Source organism: Eumetopias jubatus, unplaced genomic scaffold, assembly GCF_037043125.1.
Source record: "Eumetopias jubatus isolate StellerSeaLion01/CBP00866 unplaced genomic scaffold, mEumJub1_p1.0 scaffold_4, whole genome shotgun sequence".
In the NCBI taxonomy this organism is placed as follows: Eukaryota; Metazoa; Chordata; class Mammalia; order Carnivora; family Otariidae; genus Eumetopias; species Eumetopias jubatus.
Genome location: NW_028274810.1, coordinates 127,453,696 through 127,476,209, shown reverse-complemented (window position 1 = coordinate 127,476,209; position 22,514 = coordinate 127,453,696). Strand labels below are relative to the sequence as shown.

Here is a 22,514-nt window from a genome sequence, read left to right as displayed (position 1 = left end):
ACTGAAGTCATTGCAATTGATTATTCCAGATAGTCCATTGACTGAGCATCCTAACAAACAGGTAACATGAAAAATCTTTGCCAATAGCTAGTTACTGAAAACACTTCAAAGGAAATGCAATTGTTTTCAGCTTGCTTAGCTCTGCTGAAATTATCTTATTGAGACAGTCTAACTGGTAAGTTGGATAACTTATATGTAAGCAGATATATTTTTTAGCTACATCATTATTATTGTCACGGATTTGTTCTTTCCAAGTAAAAGTTTGCAACAGTGATATTAAAAGAACTTTGGATGGTTTTCTTTTTCATTTTGCTCCTTGTGAGATGGAGCTAAAGTCTGGTTTCCCCTCCCTGGAAAACTTCCATGGTTGGGTCCAGGAAAATGATGATCCAGACAAATGCTGTGCACCTAAGTTTGCAGTTAGTGTAGAGATTTGAAGTCCTCATAAGTCCATCTTCTGATACACAGGGAAGCATGAGAAACAATGCTTTTGGATTTTGAAGATAGAAAGGCATGTCTGATCTGGTGTGTGTATTTGGCCAAGCAAATCAAGCATGGCCTCAAGTTTTCTCATCTGCAAGTGGGGGTAATGATATATGCCTATTACTGTGGGTTAATGCACTTCAGCACATAGTAGGACATGGTTGCTGTTGTCATGATTAATGCCACTTTGCTTATGACAGTCTGTTTTCCAGTTTAGTTTGCCTCCTGCATGAGGAAGACAGCAGCTTGGTGTGACATTGACATATGTGTTGCATGTTATATGTAACGTAGGGGCACAATTGAAAGTGACTGTTATATATTATATATGTATATAATATCAGAATGGTTTATGGCCCTATTTTGGCAAATTTTCTTTTTGGCCTCCATTTTCCTCTCTGGAATGACATTTTGCTAATCTCTGCCTGCAAAATCTTGCTCATCTTTCAAGTCTGGCTCAAATGTCACCTTCCCTGTGAGGTTTCCCTAAGTCTCCACCTCTGGAATTATTCTTTGCCAGATCTATTTCTGCTTCTATGAACACTCAGCACATTTGTTCTCATATTAAAATTGCAGATTTCTTTTACAGGATGTAAGCAACTTGAGGCCATGACCTATGGGTGGGTGGGGTTGAAGATATATATTTGGAAATTATCCACAGAAGGGTGAGCATTAAAATTGTGGGGCAATAAAATTATAGGCGGGGTGTGCAGAGATACAGGGCAAATTTAGTATATGATCATGTTTCAGGAATGGAAGCAGAAAAAGGATCCAAAAAATGAGAATATAAAGGACGGGTCAGAGGAATACAAGAAAATCCAGGATAATGCCTTGGTAAAACTGACAAAGAAAAGAATTTAAAGAAGGGGGTGTTCCAAAGTGGTTAAGGCTTGTAAAGAAGTCAGAGAGTGAGGTCTGAAAAAAATGGATTTAGAAAGTTAGAGGGTCAGTGGGAACAGCAGGATCAAGGCATTTTATTATTATTATTATTAATTATTATTTTAATCTTGGAATTTAACCTCTAGGTACCAGAAAGCCAAGGATGGTTTCTAAGGAAACAAATAACAGAACTAGAGCAACATGACCTTGGCAACTGGCAAGTCTCAAACCCCTTCAGCAGAGGGATGGAAATCAGTAGAAAGAAGAGGAGGGGGGGGATGATAGAGACAGGGTTAATGGAATAACACCCTAGAGAAGGCAGGAAGGAAGGTTCAGAGGAAATCATTCCTTCCCCTACATAGCCCACCCTGCAATAAATCTGCTGATTTCCATTAAGTGAATGCAACAATTAAATGCGATAGCTCACCAGAGGATCCCTTCTGCCTTTTCATGGGTGTTTTATTTGTGCAGAAACCATTGCCATTGGCGGTGGTCTGAGCTGACGCAGACAAGTTAAGGTGCCAAGCAATAGCAGGAAACTGCTATGGAGTATAAGCAGTGGAGAGTGAAGGCATGAAGGAGTAGATTGGTATGGGTATATTAATTCTGGGCCCCTGAATAGTTCATACTGAAACTGACAAAGAAATACTACTACTTATTAGTAGGGAAGCTTTTTTTTTTTTAAGTTTGGAAGGAAATTATTTTGGATTCTTCACCTTCTGTTGCAGACAGACCAACTCCAAATGAAGATATTTGTGGCCAAGATCTTTCTAGAACAGGGGCCAACTCATAGGCCTTGTTCAGAGACCAGAAGATATGGCTTGAATCCTAGGCCAATACTTTCTGGTTTTATGAAATATGTTTTAATTACTTAGCCTCCTGGTCTTTCCTTCCCTCATGTAGGAAAAGGGGGTAATCATGCTGATTTTATAGCAGGTTGAATTTATTTGATACATCTGCCCATAGTGAGTACTCGACCAAAAGAATTCCTTAAGTGTTTTCCACACCTTCCCACGAGGAGGTGAAATAAAATAGCATTTCCAGTCTTTGGGAATGGAATTCTACCATGGAGCTAATTTCTACCTAATACTCTCGATAGTTGCAAGGGTTTTAGTAAAAATCATTGAATATTTTCTTTTAGACTTTAACACGACATGTTGCTATGTTTCTCCTTTTCTTCCAGTTAAAGATTTGGAAAAAAGAAAGGAACCAAAACCCAGAGTCAAGGCTGTGGATAAAGGAAATGGGAATAAGCCATCTCCACCTGAAGAAGGTCAGATTTTTTTTTTTTTTTATTTGCTCATTTGGGGGTTGAGTTGTTTTAATAACACAAGCAGTACACACATACCTGGCCATTGGCCCCATCACGACATTCCTTCCCTCCTCATACCCGCCGCCACTACTTTTGTCTCCCTTCCTCTCCATCTTCAGTACCTTGCCAAGTTCTCTTGGATTTATTTTCTATTGAAATACTGGACAGAGTCTGTTCATTTCTTTCCATGTCTATTGCCAGTACTCAGCAAAGCTGCCATTTCTTTTCTGGTATACAGGATTATTTAGCAAAATCTCAATTTGTTTTCTACTGAGAAGCTTGAAGAATCTTTTCAAAACAAATCTGACCTTACACTCTCCCCACACACACCTTAGAACCCGTTCAATAGCTTCCCACTGCTCTTGGAACCTTCAAGCCCTGCCTACCCTTGGAATTTACCTGTCCCTTCCTCTCCTTCCTTATCAAACAGCTCACTGCTTTCTAGCCCCGCCGGCTCTTTCAGATCCTTTAAAGATCTGGTCTCTCTCTGCTGCATTGTCTGCATGAGACACTCCCCCCATCACCCACTCTGCGTAAATACCTCCTCTTTTACCTGCAAGGCTTTCTTTGAAACACTTTCCTGACTACTGTCCTCCTTTACAGGCTCTCATAGAACAACTGATTTTCTTTCACAGCATTTGCCATAGTTATAATTTCACATTTCCTGAATTGGATCCTTCTCTCATTAATTTTCAATGATTCTCCTTTTTGTTATATCCATTTTTAAGACTAAAATATCCAAGTACTGCTTTAGCTGTATCATGTAGATTTTGAGATTTATTATTAGCATTATGTAGCACATACTATTTTCTAATTTCCAGTAGGCTTTCTATTTTGATCCACAAGTTACTTAGAAATGTATTATTTAATTTCCTTTTTTCTAGATTTTATTTATTTATTTATTTATTTATTTATTTATTTATTTATTTATTTAGAGAGTATATGAGCAAGGGGAGGGGTAGAGGGAGAGGGAGAGAGAATATCAAGCAGACTCTGCCCTGAGTGTGGAACCTGTCACGGGGCTCAAACCCACAACCCTGAGATCATGACCTGAGCCACAATCAAGAGTTGGACACTCAAGTGACTGAGCCACCCAGGTGCCCCAGGATTGTATTATTTAATTTCTAAACTTATGGAGAGTTTTAAAAAAGATATTTATTTGTTTTTGGTGTTTAGCAAATTGCATTGTGATTGGAATATTTTTTAAAAATTTGTGGAGACTTATTTTATTGTTTAAATGTGGGCAATGAGAAAAATTTTAATCTCTTTCTCTAATGTATGATTTGTCCGTTTCTCTTTGTAACCCTGGTAATTTTCCTTTAAATAATGGGCTAGGTACATGTAAAATAAAAGTTGTATTTTCTCAGGGACTTTTTCTTTTGTAATGGTTCTCTTTATTTTTAGTAACTGAATATTTGACTTGAAGACAGTTTTGTTTAATATTAATATAGCAGTACCGGCTTAATTTTCTTTAGTAGTCACATAATACATTGATTCTCTATCCTTTAACTTTCACCCTGTTTGTGTCCTCAGGTTTAAGGTGAGTAATCTTGTGAAGAGCATTTAGTTAGATTTATAATATTATTTCTTACAATCTCTGTTTTTTGATTGGTGACTTTAGTCTACTTAGATTTGTTGAAGTTACTGAAAAGTTTGGGTTTGCTCCTTGTTGTGTGCTTTCTATTACTGTACATTTTTCCCTGTGTTTTCCCTCCTGTATGCCTGATTTATTTAGAATTGGTCAGTTTTTTAAAAATGCATTCCCCCCTGCACTGAACTAAAAGGTATTAGTAAAAAAAAAAAAAAAAAAACCCACAAAATTTTGTATACATTACCTTCAATTATCCATCTCCTGTATTTTACATAATTCATGGCAAATACATTTAGTTTATTTTTTATAAACTCATATATATATAAACTCATAAATATAATAACTCATAAAGTTATTATATTTATAATAATTATTATTTTAACAGCCAGGGTTTGTCTAGATTTTCCCATGTGTATGAATTTATTTGCTCAGCATTCCATCTTGTATGTCAGACCTTCTCTACATGTTCAATTTCCTTTAGAGAAGATCTGTGTTGATAAACTCAATTTTATTCATACCAAAAATATCTTCACCAACCCCCCTTGGTGTTGAAAGATTAGCTGGGTGCCAGGTTGAGCGTTGTTGTCTCTAGCCATTTAAAAGATGTGTCACTATCTTCTGGCTCTTGTTTTTGACAAGCCTGTTGTCAGTCTAAAGGTTGTTCGTTTTCAGGTCATTTCTCTTGCACCACACCTACACCTCTGTCTATTTGTCTATCATCTATCATCTCTCTTGTTGTATCTTATATCTGCCTCAGACCCATATCACAGAATTCATTCTTACCCCTCTCTTTCCGTATTTATAACCCTTTTGCAAGAGCCTTGGGAAACATGGCTCCCAATATCTTAAATATATCTGCTTACATCCTCAATCATAAAAGTAGTTTTAGAATTTCAAACCTATACACACAGCAAAAAAATCTATTAGAGTTCACTATATGCCTTTAGTGTGGGTGTATAATAAAACATCTGTGTTCAAAAGGATCTTGGGTTAGTTCTTTTCTTCCCTATTCATTGTGGTTTTGTCATTCATTTTTAATACAGCTGGATTAATTTATGAATGCATAAACATTAATGTGCTTCCAAGAACAAAAAAATTATACAAAGGGGTAATACTCAAGAGAAGTATCACTTTCCTTGTTTCATCTACCTAGTTTTACTCACCCCTTCTAAGTAACCAAACTCATTAGTTTCTGATTTATCTTTCCTATTTCTTTAAAAAAAAAAAACAGATTTGTAAATATTTTTCTGGAGGATTTTACATGTAAGTTCTCAGCTGAGTTTTGGCTTAGCATTCTTCACCATGTGGTGCTTTAAAAATGGCACTCAAGGTGAAATCTATCTTCTATCCATGGATTAGAGTTGGCCACAGAATTTAGCTATAGCTTGATATTCCTAAATATTCTAAGTTCTTTATTTTTTCCCTGATTCACCTTCCTCCTGCCCTTTAAAATGAAAGATCACGTGAAGCGAATGAAATACAGGAAAATGGACAATGAAAAAGTAGGAATCACTTGGACATGTGCTTTGATAACTGTGATGAACACCCAACACAGATCTTCTCTAAAGGAAATTGAACATGTAGAGAAGGTCTGACGTACAAGATGGAATGCTGAGCAAATAAATTCATACAATGGGAAAATCTAGACAAATCCTGGCTGTTAAAATAATAATTATTATAAATATAATAACTTCAGCAGTACATTTGCTTTACTCACTAAACACGATTATAGGGGCACCTGGCTGTCTTAGTCAGTTAAATGTCTGCCTTCAGCTCCAGTCATGATCCCAGGGCACTGGCTGTGGGGGAGAATTGTCTTAAAAAGTAAGTTGTCAACAGTGGCGACAATCCAGGCAAGAGTTAGGGCTCCCAGGAGATTGGGGAAGAATGTTCACAGGGCCCGAAGGCAACAAGAAGGCCTTCCCCACCCAAGTTGTGATGTACCACTTGCCACATCCCCTCTTCCAAATGCGTTAGTCCTGTGATTCTCAGTGAACTCCGCTGCTCCTTGTTTTGTTTACAGTCTACAATTTTTGGTCCAGGAGTCGACATTTATAGTCGTTCAGATACAATCAGACATATTTCACATAATTTAGAATTTTGGTTTAAATGTAAAGAGCTAAGATCCTTAACAGAAGTTGCTGTACAGCTAAAGAGTTACTTGCTTTCAATCAACTGTACATGTTTCTTCAATAATCCAAAACAAACTCACAAACAAAAGTGGTATTTGCCTTTGAGCATAATACTGGCATGTTTGCCTCAACGGCTATTTCTCCTTTGTTGTCCAAACAGCTTTCTTCAGTTATTTTTGGTGTTTTGCAGAAGAATGCAGAACCCGATTGAAAAAGATTATGAAACAGTTAGGAAAAGTTGCACAGAGTTTGTTTTTTTTCCCTCTTTGTGGTTTTTCAATTAAGACCTCTGACCCGCTTTGCTTTTTTTTTTTTTTAATAAAATAATTTTTTCTTTTTTTTTTGGTTTTCTACAATGAGGAGATAAGGTGAGGGTCTTTTTCTCCTAGGAAAAAAATGAAATGAGCACAAGTTATTCTTTTGAGGATTGGCAAACTATGTCTCACAGGCCATGTACAGTCTTGTTTTCTTAGATAAAGTTTTATTGGAACATAGCTGTGCTTGATCCTTTACATATTGTCTGTAGCTGCTTTCCCACAAAACCCGAGCTGAGCAGATGCAACAGGTATCCTATGACCTGCAAAGACTAAAACATTTCCTATCCTGCCCTCTTCAGAAAAAGATTGCTGTTTCTTATTTTTGAATGCGCTGGAACAGAATCATTTGATGAACCGAGTAATTTATTTCTTTCCTGAGAACAGCTGCTCTATGTTGGCATTTCCAGTAAGGATTGCGTAGATGTGCTCTCCCATGGAAACCTTCAGTGGATGCTGCTTCTCATACTAGCTATCCCATTTGACGTTTTTTTAAAATCTGAAACATGGCAACTCCCAAAAGTCGGTTGTGAGATTAAATTAGTTAACATGTGTCGAGTGCCTAGAACATAGTGAGTGCTACAGGAGTATTGGCTACTGATACTACAATGTATAGTTTGCATGAGTCAATATAATCATGGGCCAGTCTTTTATGTTATTCATTTAACAATAAATGCATAGAGGAAGTTTGGTGATTACCCCTTAGTGCTGAGCACTGTGTTAGGCACTGGGAATTAACTGGTGATCACGGTAGGCAGGACTCTACCCTCACTCAACTAATAGAGTCTGGCAGGGACTCAGCATCCTTAGAGAGGAGTCAGGTCTGCATTTACGTATCATCATTGTGGTTGAAAACAGCCAGGACACATGATTATTCTGAAGGTATATTTTTACTTCCTAGGTTTGCTTATTTCCTGTTAATAGTTTTATGGTTTCTTGGCTCACAGTTAAGAGATAAATTTGAAGTTTTACCACCTTTTCCACCGGTTATTCTGGGTCTTAGATCTACCAGGCTCAGGCAGGACTAGGAGTTCAGTTCAAGAGTGGGACTGCTGGGGATCTGAATTTTGGTTAAGGCAGGAGTCAGAAGATCAGTGACAGCAAAGGGGAATGGGTGGGGTGTGAAGGTCAATGCTGGCTGGATCTGGACTCGTAGAAGTGAGAGGGGAGGGATTGGGTTCATTCATAAACTGGACATTGGAATTAGGTTCTGGGCTGGAAATCACGCATTAAAGTATTTAGACGGGTGCCTGGCTCCCAGACATGCTTGGTAGATGTTTCCCTCTCCTTTTCCTTCTTCTTCTGCTTCACATCCCCTTCCTCCTTTTCCTTTCTTTTCTTTATGTTATAGTAACTATTATCTAGACAGCTGATACAGTGTGCCAGCAATGGCACCGGGGTGGACTAAAATATCTCCGCTCATATGCACAGGGAGAGTTTGAGGAAGGGTCTCTGTCTACCCTGTGCTCTGAATGAGGGAAAACGTCTTGAGAATTCATAACCATGGGCCTATACTATGTTCAAATTAAGCATTCAGATTTACCCTCTTCAAGTGCTCTGGGATTCTTCCATTCAAGAGATTACTATAAAAATTGCTCAGAGTTGGTAAAAGTAGGGTGCCTGACAGATACAAACACAAAATCACGTTTGAGGCACAACAAATAACTCAAATTCTAAAGATAGCCACAGATAAAGCAATGTCAAGAAAGAGCTCATAATCCAAACTTTTGAAACACAGAAGTAAACCATGTGCCATGAGTAAGAATCAGAAGACACAGAAGGGTGGTCTCAGAATCCCATGGATTTCAATTGTGGAATGATTACATAAAGACTATAAAATAAACAATATTATTAAAGTCATAGAAATATTCAAAACAAGAGAAGAGATTGGCAGACTACGAAAAAGAGAATATGTAGATTTGAGAAGGGATCAAAAAGAACATAAAGAGTCCTGAGGAGCATAAATAGATGCCACACCCTGAATCCTTGTTGGGGAAAAGGTAGAATGTCAGATTCAAAGATAAGATTTCAAAAGGCAAAATCAGAATGAGGAGGAATAGAAGGAGTGGTTGAAACCATTTCTAAATGACAGAGACCTAGCTATATGCTGTTGTATGTTCTTCAGTTTTCTGGCGTATTAAATAAAACCCCTGTTTTGAGGGATGCCTGGGTGGCTCAGGGGGTGAAACCTCTGACTCTTGATTTCAGCTCAGGTCATGATCTCAGGGTTATCAGATTGAGCCCCGTGTTGGGCTCTGCACTGGGTGTGGATCCTGCTTGAGATTCTCTCTCTCCCTCTGCCCCTCCCCCTTTAAGAAACCCCACTGTTTTTAAAAAGTGATGTTAAGTAATTTTATTTATTAACTTATTAAGAAAAAGGTTGAGAAGTTCAAGTTCAGCTTGCTCAATAAACTGGTGACTTGAGGAAGAAAAAATTAATTAATTAAAAAAAAAAAAGGTTGAGAAATCCTGATCTGTTACAGGTGTGTGACAGAAGAGCTGTGATGTAATTATGGTCCTGTTTCCCCTTACTTCTTCCCTCCAAGAATTCCATAACATTTCACAGAAGCACAGAGCAAAGAATTGTCTCTCAGGTATAAGGCATTAGACACATCATAGGTCCCTGAGTCTGGGTAAACATGCTCAAAGGAGACATCAGAAGATGATATGAATTGCTTTCCAGCTTGAGGTTTAAGAGAATAAAGAAAAACATTTTCATCAGAATACCTTTTCCTTCCCATACGGAACTTTCTTCCCCCCCCCCCCCCTTGTTTTCCTTATTACTTTGGGAGACCACTGTGGCTTGGAATACAGCACACAGGTTTTGTGGTCAAACATCTCTTACAGTGAAATCTTCCCTCGCTTGCTACCTAGCCATGCAAACTTAGGCATACAGCAGCACCCCCTTATCTGCGGGGGATGCGTTCCAAGACCCACAGTGGGTACCTGAAATCAACGGATGGTACCGAACGCTCTATATACGAAGTTTTTTCCCTATATGTGAATACCTATGATAAAATTTAATTTGTAAATTAGGCACAGTGAGAGATTAACAACAAGAACTACTAATAAAATAGAATAATTATAACAATACACTGTCATAAAAGTTCCATCAATGTGGTCTCTCTTCCTCTCTCAAAATTACCTTAGAGTCCCATACTCACCTTCTTCTCCTTGTGAAGATGTGAGATAATAAAATGCTGGCATGATGAGATGAAGTGAGGGGAATGATGTAGGCACTGTGATGAAGCATTAGGCTACTCTTGTCCTTCTGATGATACCTTAGGGGGGGATCACCTACTTTTAGACCGTGATGACCACGGGATAAGGGAGGCCCATGGGTGAGGGGGGACTACTGCATTAACCTCTCTAAGCCCTAGTTTCTTCATTGGCAAAAGCAGCATAATAGTCAAAATAAGCATGCAGGGATGCGAGGATGAACCGCTGGCCCATGGATGACAGGCCTGGGACATCTCAGGCACCTAAGGACTGTCAGTCTCCAACCTATTTTCCATTTCCTGTTTCCTTAATGTCTTCATTTCAAAGAGAAAATAACATACAGAATGCAATAGAGTGTCTTACATTATCAACAGCTATTTGTTGAATATTTGGACGCGGCTTGTTTTAGACTCAAGGCGAGAGGGTCACAGTCCTGTGGAGAAGGTTCAGAAAGACTGTGTTAACAGAAAGAAGTCTTTATCATAAAAAAGGCAGAAAGCTGATTTCTGGGGTTTTTTTCCTTGATGTGAAGCATTGCAGTTCATGTTTTCAGGGATTCAGAGAGACACAAAGCAGGATCAGTCATTCAGAAAATAATCATTGAACACTTGCAAAGTATGTTATACCTGTGTATATAAAATGACAGGATTTCCTGAGGGTAAGGGGATGAGACTCTCCTCTCCTCCGCACTTGATAAGACATTGTAGAAGGATTTTGACACCTTGTCTCTGGACCTCCAACAAATTTTATCATTCTTAGCCTGTGACTTCTCTGGTAGTAAGAGATCATAGTCCTTCCTTAAAGAAGTTTTTAAATGTCCTCATTTTTTGAAAGATTTTATTTATTTATTTGATATAGAGAGCCATGAGCGAGAGTGAGAAAGAGCACGCACAAGCAGCAGGGGTGGAGGGAGGGGGGGTAGAGGGAGAGGGAGAAGCAGGTTCCCCGCCGAGCAGGGAGTCCAATGCGGGCTCGATCCCAGGACCCTGAGATCATGACCTGAACCAAAGGCAGAGGCTTAACTGACTGAGCCCCCCAGGAGCCCCTCAAGTATCCTCATTTTTAAAAGCACTTGTAATGTATGGGTTTTTTTTTTAAATCAAATACTTTACAGCTGTGAGCCCCACTGTAGATTTTGGTAGTCTGTCCCCTGTAGGAATGCTTAGTCTTGTCTGACTGATACCTTCCTTCTTGTCTAAGAATTTTGTATTAAACATCTTATTTCTATACCTGCAGCCCTGACTGTTGGTGTCAGATTGAGTAGGTGTCTCAGCCTTAGAAATTGCAAAATGTCAGAATCTGTTTGTTATGGATGAGTTGGAATTACAGAAATGATTGGTTGCGTTTTTCAGAAAATCACCTAGCAACCAAAGTGAACATACACCCAAATCACGTAGTACTATACACAGACGTGAAAATAAATGTGAATGCAATACACTGGCTTCTGAAGTTGAGAAAGTTTTGTTTTTAAATAAAGCTGTTCAGGTGAAAGAGCATCTCTTGAGCCTGTATTATCTTAGAAAAATCAGGAAATAACCAGGTAATTAAACAAATAAATTTTAGAGCAAACTCTATATAAAAGTATTTTAAAAGGACCATATATTTTTCAAGGAAGTAAAATCTATTTTAGGTATTTTGCATAGGGGTAAGTAAAGTTTGGAGAGGATAGGTGGAAACAAATGGTGGGGGGCAGAAGGGGGGATAAAAATTGAGTCAAAAGTCTCAGAGATGGCACCATTTTGGGGGAAGAAGAGGGTAATTTTATTAGAATGAAGTGTGGAATAAATAGGGACGGGTCAAGTGGACTTGAATTATGGAAAGCTTTGAAGAGTACCATGAATAGTTCAGGTTTAATTTGGTAGGTGGGGGAAGGAAGAAATAATCTCAGAATTTCAAATGGGAAGGTGCTTAGAGAGCCGTGTAGTTCCATCAGTTGAGAGGATGGTTGAGACCTGTCAGTAATGCCCTTGAGGGTTGACTTGCATCTGCTTTCATTGACAGAGATCTCACTGTTTCCCGAGGCAGGGGTCTATGGAAATCTTGACTGTTACTTCTTTCTTGAGTTGAGGTGAAATCTGTTTCCTTGTGGGCATACAGAACCCTACTAATCTATCCTTTGTATGACGGTCCTTTAAATATTTGAAGACAGCTATAGTGTCTTCTCCTGGTCCCTTATAGCTTTTGAGCAGAGAAGAAATGTAATGAATGTGATATTTATGGGACTGTCAGTTACTGTTAAGATGCAGGGCTCTGAGTGACAGCTGAGATGTTCTTTTGGTTGTGTTTCGGGGATTGGGCTTCATATGCCTACAAGTTGTCATGGTATTATTCATCCCGGGTTGGATAGAGGGCAAGTGGGTATGACTTTGATTTCATGCTCTTTTTAATGGCTCCCTCCCTCCCTCTCTCCCCCCTCCCCTCTTCCCTTATTCCTTCCTTCCCTCTCCCTTCCTTCCTTGCAAATACTTCTGTGAAGGGAGTTGCATAGGACAATAGCTAAGTGGTTCAGGCTTTGGCGTTAGTCCTGGATTTGAATTTCAGCTTTTCCACCTACTCAGTGTGAGATGATGGGCAAGTTACTTAACCTTTCTAAGCTTCTAACCTTTCTTTTTCAGTGGAGTGAGAAGAACACCTACCTTGTAGGATTAATATCAGGCTTAAATGGAAAAGATACAGGCAAAGCATCTGGTGAAAGCAGTCACTAAATGGCAGGTCTTTTTATTATTGTAAAAAAAGGAAGTGAAGACAACACTGCAGTCAATAAATAAATAAATAACTACATATATATATGTAACTATGTAACTATATAATCAATCTCTATATCTATACCTATCTATATCTATCTTTCTATAGATAGAGAGATAGATAGATAGATAGATATAAAGAAATTTATTATAAGGAATTGGCTCACCTGATTATGGAGGCTAAGAAGTCTGCAGGTGTGCCACCAGCAAGCTGCAGACGCAGGAGAGCTGATGGTGTAAGTTTTAGTCTGCAAACTGGCAGACTTGAGGTCCAAGCAGAGCCAATGTTTCAGGTTGAGTCCGCTGCTCCAGCTCAAGGCAGTTAGGCAGGAGCAGTACCCTTCTCCTCAGTCTTTTGTTCTGTTTAGGTCTTCAGGCAATTGGATGAGGAATGTGCTTACTCCATCTATAGATTCAAATGTTAATGTCATCCTGAAACAACCCTCACAGACACCCCCAGAATGACATTCAACCAAATGTCTGGGCACTTTGTGGACCAGTCAAGTTGATACATAAAATTAACCATTCTACTATGTATCCTATTTCTAGAAAGTAAGGAGTCCTGCAAAAAAAATAACAACAGAATAAAGGAAGAGAGTGACAGAGGAGTGCTGTTTTAGGTAGGGCAGTCATCTGTCAGGGATGCTCTGAAAGGTAAGACTAGACTAAATGAGTGCTCAGCTCACTCTGATTCATGTGAATGAACACAGCTGAGATGAGCCCTCTGGTCCCCACCTGCTAGATGGACAACTTGTAACATTAATATGACAGATAACTAGTGACCATCCGTGTTGTATTGAGGACATTTTCTATGGTGGTGGTACATGGTCTGATGAAAAAGGCACGTTGGACCAAACCTTTGGAAGACTGGGCATCCAGTACTGACTGTGGAGTAACCACTGATACATTCACTTGTCTCTCTGAACCTCAATTTCTTTTCTAAAAAATGAGGACAGTAATGGTACCCCCGAGAACGTTAAAAGAACCAGAATGTGCCAATGTACTGAGAAGCCCTTTTTAGAACCATTGGTAAAATAGTGTTAACTCTTTTTAAAAAAATCGTCAGTGATGTAGCTGAAGCCAATCTTGGAAGTGAGCTTTTGGTTTGGAAATCTGCACTTAACCTCATGAGTGACTTAAGTGAAAAATTGTTTTGTGACCACAGTTTTCCTTCAGATGTCTTGGTTAATGAATGGCCTAGCTAGGTATTTTGCTAGTGGCATAGAAAAAATAATTTGAAGCCACTAAATGAATCTGACCAGTTGTGGTGAAAATCATCGTGAGATTTTCTGAGTGCATATTAAGATAATGTGAGTAAAAATAGTACATGCTCTCCTTTCGTTCAGCTTCGCCTCCTGCATTGGATAAATAGCAAGGAAGACAGGCAAATCTGATACCTAAATATCTGTAATCCACTTTCCCAGTGTGGCAGTGCGCCAGGGTGGGAGGAGAGACCAAGTTTAACTGAGCCGTCATGGTTTGTTTTTCTAGTGCCTTGCTGGAGGTATGAATTATATGAAAAGAGGAATTCCTTTTTAACAACACAGTTCAATGTAGTTCACATTCATTGATGTGCTTCTTGCCAAAAGCTGAACCGGAACAAAGGAGATAAAAAGAGAGGATGCAAAGTTCTTTTCTCTCAATGAGTTCAGTCAAATCAGGGAGATAGAAATGGAAACAAATCATAATAGTCCAGGGTTATGAATATAGCAAACCATGTACAAATGCAGAGGCAGTAAAGAGGGGCAGATAATGAGTCCCGTCTGAGGACTATTGGAAAAGCTATGGAGTTGTGAAGTGTGACCTGGGTTTTGAAGAATGAATGGGAGTTTGCCTGGCAGAAAAAGGTTGCTTCTGTCAATTCTCTCTTTTCTGTTTTCATTAACTATGTTGGTGAACACTTTTATCCATGAATACGTTGTAAATATTTCTATTTAAGCCATAATTAGGTCATTAATTTGAATGCTATTAGAACAAAAAGAATAACATGGTACAAAAGGAAGACTTTTAATTTGGTAATTTCATGTCATTCTCACCAAAGTAACACCTCCGCCTCCACACAATTACTCTTTATATCATGTTTATTTTTATAAAGCATTTTTAAAAATCTGAACTTATGTTGTTTTGCTAGAGTGTGTTTCTTCTTACCAAGAATTTAAGCAGCTGGAAGGCAAGAACTTTGTTGTGTTCCTGATTGCCCAGAACAGTGCTTGGCATATAGTAAATATTAAATACATAATAAATAAATAAATAAATATTATCCAGAAAATTAGTCTCATAATATCAAATTAATAAACAAGTTTAGAGTAGACTGGTTTATACTAATTCAGGGTGGTTGTATTTTTTTTTTTTTTCATGAATAGCTTTTCAGCCCACTGAAAAGCTTTTATTAAAAACCCTGGGGCAGTAGGTGGTTGGGGAGGGTTCAGTTCCGCTGCTTGATTCTGGAGGAATTGGCCTGGAGCACAGCCCCTGTGGACAGGTAGGGGTGCTTGAATTAACTTGTATTTTCAACACAAAATTCTTTCAGGATGTCAGTAGCACAGTGAAATTGGTATAAAATGACTGTTAAAGAGATGCTTTTCACTTGGGCTATTTAAGTACTAAGTACATTACATTTGGAAGGGAAAAAGTTTTAGACAATTGGCAATGCTTGCAAATGGCATATACTAGCTCTGGCAGTCACCGCAGGGGCCAATTCTGTGGGACACCGCTTCATATGGACTTTTTCCTCTGCTTTCTAAATTTGTATGATGTAGAGTGCCTTACAGAAGTCTATATAGCCCATGGGGCCCATGAGTGGCTCAGTTGGTTAAGCCTCTGATTCTTGATTTCAGCTCAGGTCATGATCTCAGGGTCCTGAGATCGAGCCCCACATTGGGCTCCACGCTCAGCAGGGAGTTGGCTTGAAATTCCCTCTCCCTCTGCCTCTCCCCCCACTTGTGCTCTCTCTCTCTCAACTAAATAAATAAAACCTTTTCTTTATTTTTTTTAAAGAAGTCTATACAGCCCTGTGGCTAAAAGCTTAGGTTTTATTTTGTTTTTAATTTTTATTTATTTATTTTTTTAGAGAGAGAGAGAAAGCATGGAGGGGAGTGGCAGAAGGAGAGGGAGAGAGAGAGAGAGAATCTCAAGCAGACTCCCCGCTGAGCACAGAGCCTGACAGAGGGCTCAATCTCCCGAGACCATGAGATCATGAGATCATGACCTGAGCTGAAGCCAAGAGTCAGTCCCTTAACGACTGAGCTACTCAGGAGCCCCCCAAAGCTTAGATTTTAAAGACATAGTACTGGGGTCAAAACCCCAGGTTTGCCACCTCTTCACTCTGTCACCCCTTGGGCAAACCACTCAGCCCATGTATATCATCCTTTTCGGCCAGAAGTGGGACCAATAAAAAATGGTACCTGCCTCATAGAGCTGTTGTGAGGACTCAATCCATAGATGAGCATAGAGGGCTTAACGTTGAAGGTCAAGGTATCTAACTTTCAGATAGGGAGATGTTGGTTTCTCCCGGGCCTCCTTGTCCTGCTCATGCAGAGGGTGGAGCACCTACTGTGAGCTGTTCCTTCTGATGTCATCTGTGACCTCAGTGTTACACTTGTGATCTAACCCGTAGATTGGGTGCTTTCCTTTGATTGCCATCAGCTGTTTAGCTTTTTTTTTTTTCTTTTTACACTCCCTGCATTTTCAGAATTGCATTTTAGATAAAGTCCATGTTAAGCCAAGAACTGAATTAAAACACAGTTCAAGAAATCATTTTCCCTGCACCTTTGCTTTAACGTTAAATGCAACACGGAGGGCCAAAAGGATTTGTTTTGTTATAATAATTAAGTACAGAATACTGTTTCAACAATGAAAGGATATGTACCTATCCCATTTATTTATTTATTTAGTTTGTTCATTTATATTTTACCAATAAACTGTTTATAATTTGATTTTAAGAATTCACAGTCCTATTTGACTGTTAGGCTGACTTGATGACTAGGATTTCATGTTTTTTTGGGGGGGGAGTTCTTTTTATTTAATCTTTTTATTTAAAGTCAATTTAATTAACATATATTGTATTATTAGTTTCAGAGGTAGAATTTAGTGATTCATCAGTTGCATATCATACCCAGTGCTCCTTACATCAAGTGCCCTCCTTAATGCCCATCACTCAATTACCCCATTCCCCCAATCCACCTCCCCCCCAGCAACCCTCAGTTTGTTTCCTATGGTTAAGAGTCTCCAATGGTTTGCCTCCCTCTCTATTTTCATCTTATTTTATTTTTCCTTCCCTTCCCCTGTGTTAATCTGTTTTGTTTCTTAAATTCCACATATGGATGAAATTGTATGATACTTGTCTTTCTCTGCTTGATTTGTTTTGCTCAGCATAATACCCTCTAGTTCCATCCACATCATTGCAAATGGCAAGATTTCACTTTTTTGATGGCTGAGTACTATTCCATGGTATACATATACCACATCTTCTTTATCCATTCATCTGTGGATGGACACCTGGGCTCTTCCCATAGTTTGGCTATTGTGGACATGTACTTGTCCCTTTGAAATGCATTTTAAAATGACATTTGGCTACAGAGTTTTATGACATTTATCTGGGCTCCCAGGTGTGTCTGGTTTTCCACCATTTGATTCCTTAGCACATTTTAAGATGCTTAATATTTTTTTTTTCCCTGACTGGTCTCTCTCCTTTGGAGTGCTGACATGGACAACATATTTTCCAGTGGAAGGAGATAGCATTTGTCATCAGTGCTGAATCTGGGCTCTTATTTTTAATAAGATTTGAATATATGCAAAAATTCTTATTTTTTGAAAAGATTTTATGTATTTATTTGAGAGAGAGACAGAGATAGCAACAAAGAACAGGAGCAGGGAGCCCAGTGGGGGACTCTGATCCCAGGACCCTGAGATCATGAACTGAGCCGAAGGCAGACACTGACTGAGCCACCCAGGTGCCCCGAATATATTCAAAATTTAATAAAATTTGAATATATATTTTAAAAGATTCACTAGAGCAGCTGGAGTCATGTTTGAGATGTGTGATTATTGAACTTGAACATGGCGACTTTAAAACTACCTCTTGCCCCAAGTGCTTGAACATTGGTCTGCCTCGGGCACAAACACACTTGGCAGGGTATGCCCGGCACGAACTATATACACAGTTTGTTCCACCTACACTAAATCTTACTGGAGTTGGACATGCTGCATTTGTGCCTGCTACAGTGGGAAATAGCCCTTAGCATCGTGCTTAGATAGATCTTAGAGCTAATAATCAGGGTTTAGGGCATTTAAAAAAATACTGTTTCCACAGTTCCCAAGTGTGTGTGCACTAATCTTGAAGAAAAATCATACTTTGAAACACAAAATCAGGGGCGCCTGGGTGGCTCAGCTGTTAAGCGTCTGCCTTCAGCTCAGGTCATGATCCCAGGGTCCTGGGATCGAGCCCCGCATCGGGCTCCCTGCTCGGCGGGAAGCCTGCTTCTCCCTCTCCCACTCCCCCTGCTCGTGTTCCCTCTCTCACTGTATCTCTCTCTGAGTCAAATAAATAAATAAAATATTTAAAAAAATGCAAAACCAATGATAATATTTTGACTTCCGAAATCCAACAACATCTTAAAAACTGCATCATTCTGCTGATATAACAGATACCGGTCTTTAGTTAGAAAACAGGCCATACAGCGGCCTTAATTTCAAATGAAGTATGTGGAATTGTACCTTGTCTTTAAGGTTTGGTGTTTAAATTGTATGATGTAAACACTGAAATTATTTTTCTAGTCAATATTTTCTGCATTCCAGGTAGGATTATTTTTGATAAGTCACTTAATCTGCTATTTTTTAATGGTATAATAATCATTCAAACTCCTCTCTCCCCCAGAAAAGGTAAGACTTTGCCTACAACCCACATATCACCAGAGGGTGCTACTGCCACCCCAATTCCTTGGTTCTTCTCACCCAAGACAATCACTGTCTTGGACTCTGTCTTCATCACCCAACACCCCCTGCCTCTCCTAAACATAGATCTACAGTGTCCATATATATTTTTAAGAAGGGAATATTTTTATATTAATTATTTTTACCTTTATAAAAAGATGTCATGCTAATAGCAATATTTTGGGATTCATATTTCCCCCCACCAAACATTGCTACCTACCAGATAGTAGTATGTAGCTAAGATTCATCCAGATTGCTGCATTTCAATGTAGCTCACTTATTTTTGCTCTCACATAAAATATCAGTTTTCCTAGTCCTCTTCAAAATAAGCAGGGAGAAATTGCTCCCTTTCTAAGACCCTATCTACAATGCACTCAAACAATTTATTACAAAATGAAACAGTATCCTCCCAATAGTTTTGGAAAAGAAAGAAAAGGACTCTCCATTTGAAGTATGTTTCCCCATAAAAACTGAGAGAAATAGATTCTTAAAGCTTCAAAAGACTTCAGTTTTCCCTGATTATTTCCAAAAACCAAATTAATGTTTATCCCATGACTTCTTGCAATAATTCTGTTTTAGAATACTTCAGTGTAGTGGTTTTGTATCTGATTATTAAAGAAGGAAGATTTGGTGCCCAAAAATGTAATATATAAACTTTGGATTTATTGAGCTGTACTGTTTAGCTTCCATAATGAGTACCTGATTATTTCATTGGCAAGTACATTTTTTCCCTTTTGGTAAAAGGATCTAAGTATTCCATGCATATTTATGTCGGGGGGAAAAAAGATTTTTCTAGAATAAATGTGGCCTGGTAGGTTCAGGGGCATCTATTGAATTGCCCAGTCCAACTGTAGTAGGTTGATTATTTTTCCCCTTGGGGGAAAATATTCATAAACACTTCTGTGTTTTGGTTTTCATTACATAAACTGTATTGTATTTCAAATATTGTTTTATTGTTATTTTAATGTTAGAAAACAGATGAGATAGGGACTAGCTGGGCAATTTCAAGAAGTTGACATGGACACAAAGAAACACTCGCACTCTATGATCACCAGTCCTAATATGAACTTTGAGCAAAGTTAAGTAGCCCATTTGGAAGCACAAACTAGAGTATGAAGCAATGCTACTAAACGTACTAACAATACTGCAAAATTCTAAAGGTTCTAGTACACTAAGAATATTTTAGTGTCTTGGCTCTGGAGGACACCTAATCAAACACAAACCCAGCCTTCAGCAGACAGCGTCTTCCTTTGTTGCAAAGATCACTCCGGCTGAGACTTTCTGTATGGGTAAAGCTTAGGGTAGTTGTACTCTGGCTTCTGGGCATCTTTTCTAGCTCCTTATTCTAAAGCCTAATTGAGCCATTTAAAAAATCAATTACTAAATGATTTTTAGGGACAAAATCTTATTGTCACATGGATACAATATGTGCAAGAATTTAAATATGGGGAAACTCCTTTTCCAATTTTCTTCTTCCACAAACCCTTCCTACTTTAGGAAAGGTCTGTGTATTTTTCTTTTTTTTTTTTTTAATTTTTATTTACATTCAATTAGCCAACCTATAGTACACCATTAGTTTCGGATGTAGAGTTCAGTAATTCATCAGTCGCATGTAACACCCAGCGCTCATCACATCACACTGTGTACATTTCTTAGATTAAATGCACAGCTGTGATTTTTCCTGGGATTCAGGAAACCCCTATTTCGTTTCTATCACTTCCGCCAACATAGGCTTATCAGAACAGGAGAGCCGCCTCTCTGCCTTCTGGCCATCGTCCCGTCTCTGCTGACTCCCTCACACTGGTGGCTAAGGCCTTTCCTGGAAAGAATCTACAGGCTAAAACCCAAAGCTGGATGATTTTTCGCAGACACTACTCTCTAAAATACACAGAAGGCTTGAGTTGCCAGAACGGTGCGAACCTGCCAGTGTTTTGCTAACTATTTCCAGAACACTCACTGCTGCTAGCTGTTACCACAATTTTTTCCTAGTAAGAATGCATTTAAGGGAAACGTTGTAAACACACGGTTGCTTTAGTAGGAACTTTCTTGTATTATTAGCACTAAGTTATTGGAAAGATACAAAATAGAATCACTTTTTTTTAAAAAAAAGTTGCAACAGCGATATAGATCATTTTCTGGGTTGCGCTTTGCAGAAGTGAAGTTTTTCTGTGAAACTCCATCCATTGCTGATATTGTGATCCTGGTTGATGGTTCATGGAGTATTGGAAGATTCAACTTCAGACTGGTTCGGCTTTTCTTGGAGAACCTGGTGACAGCCTTCAACGTGGGCTCAGAGAAGACACGAATTGGTACATGTTCTGTTATTAGCAGAAGTCAGCTGTCAGTGTAAATATGCTGGGAAGCTTCATAAGAGATTTCAAAAACTTTAGAGAGCAGCTTTCAGAATTATAGGATCAGCTGTGGTGATATTCCTAGGAGCACAGGTTTGGATCAATAAATATCTATTCCTACTAATTTACACTGAATGATTCTGTCATTCAATTAATTATTGAACACACTTTAATTTTCTAAAAAGTCAAAATCTTCTGTGCCTTCAAATAATAACTTTTAAAGTTGCAACTGGTTTAGGAACTTTTCGGGTAGAAATTTTCTTTTTATTTAAAAGAAACAGCTGAATCCAGTGGAATTTTGCACTAAGAAAATTGGAAATTGGAAATAGATTTAGAGTACAAAATAATCTTTGCCAAGTTAATCCAAGATCAAAAAAAGTTATAAATCTTTGAGCAATATATCCCACTTTATCATATAGAGTCTCATAGTTTCACTTTTATATAGCCATTAAGGAAAATCATTCCTTTGAGGATAAAATTGAACCAGTAAATCTAGACCTTTTATCTACAAATATAATCAGATTTGTTTTTTAAATACCAAGTACCTAATTAGGTGCTACTTCTAAATGGCTAGAAAATATGTACTTTCCTCCTGCTCCAAGATATGTCCAAACTAATTCCTTAAATTGATGCCAAGAATTCTTTTTGAAAATACACAGTGAAGCAGAGAAAGAATTGTTATAAAGATCAGGCCCTTTATTACTCTGGTTTCACGAACAGTCCACTAGATCTTTGAGTAACCCATCATTTCTGGGTGGGCCGTCTCATCTTTTTTTACCAGGTCTTGCACAGTATAGCGGCGACCCCCGAATAGAATGGCACTTGAATGCCTTCAGCACAAAAGATGAGGTCATCGAAGCGGTCCGAAATCTACCCTATAAGGGAGGAAATACACTAACAGGTATGTTTCATTCAGTTTGTGTTTTTAGCAACTATCATGCCAAAGATTCGTTTCATTTCTTCATTCTGCCACTTTGTAAGACTTGGCATAGTATTTTTAAACCAAACTAAAATCTGAAATTCTTAGATGGCTTTTTTCTCAAACTCAGCCTTAAGAATTAAAACCCAGACACGCCATTCCTTTGGCTACCTGAATGTAATGTCCCCAGAAGGGCGTGGTTGGGCCAGAAGGAGATGGAACAAGGCCGAGGCTGACAGTCTTAGAGGGCTGGCCGTCTTAGCTTTTGCCGGTTCATTTTCCTTCCTCTTTTCACCTGGATTCTCCTCTAGCCACCCCATCATTTATTTTTTTAATTAATTAATAATTTTTTAAAAGATTCTATTTATTTATTTTAGAGAGAGAGAGCGAGCTCAAGTGGGGGGAGGGGCAGAGAGAGAGGAAGAGAGAGAGATGCCAAGCAGACTCTGCACTGAGCATGGAGCCTGATATGGGGCTTGATTCTGGGACCCTGAGATCACGACCTGAGCCAAAATTAAGAGTTGGACACTCATCGATGGAGCCATTCAGGCACCGCAAGCCACCCCATCTTTAAATGGAAACAAATTTCTACCTTTTTTATTTTCAAGGAAGGTATTTTCTTTGCCCTTATTCTGCAATCAG

At 38.7% G+C, this 22,514-nt stretch overlaps 1 protein-coding gene across 8 annotated transcripts in view; it reads left to right on the top strand.

Annotated features, from left to right (window-relative positions):
- Positions 1–22,514, top strand: part of COL14A1 (collagen type XIV alpha 1 chain) — a 196,505-nt gene that overhangs the window by 20,678 nt on the left and 153,313 nt on the right. For 4 of the 8 annotated variants that reach the window (XM_088023094.1, XM_088023095.1, XM_028090855.2 and 1 more), the window contains exons 4-6: positions 2,543–2,632; positions 20,759–20,911; positions 21,735–21,854. In XM_088023094.1, coding sequence (XP_087879220.1) covers positions 2,543–2,632; positions 20,759–20,911; positions 21,735–21,854 — 363 coding nt within the window. Of the gene's footprint in view, positions 1–2,542; positions 2,633–20,755; positions 20,912–21,734; positions 21,855–22,514 lie in introns of all 8 variants that reach the window. The other 4 variants (XM_088023091.1, XM_088023092.1, XM_088023097.1 and 1 more) reach the window with 2 other exon arrangements.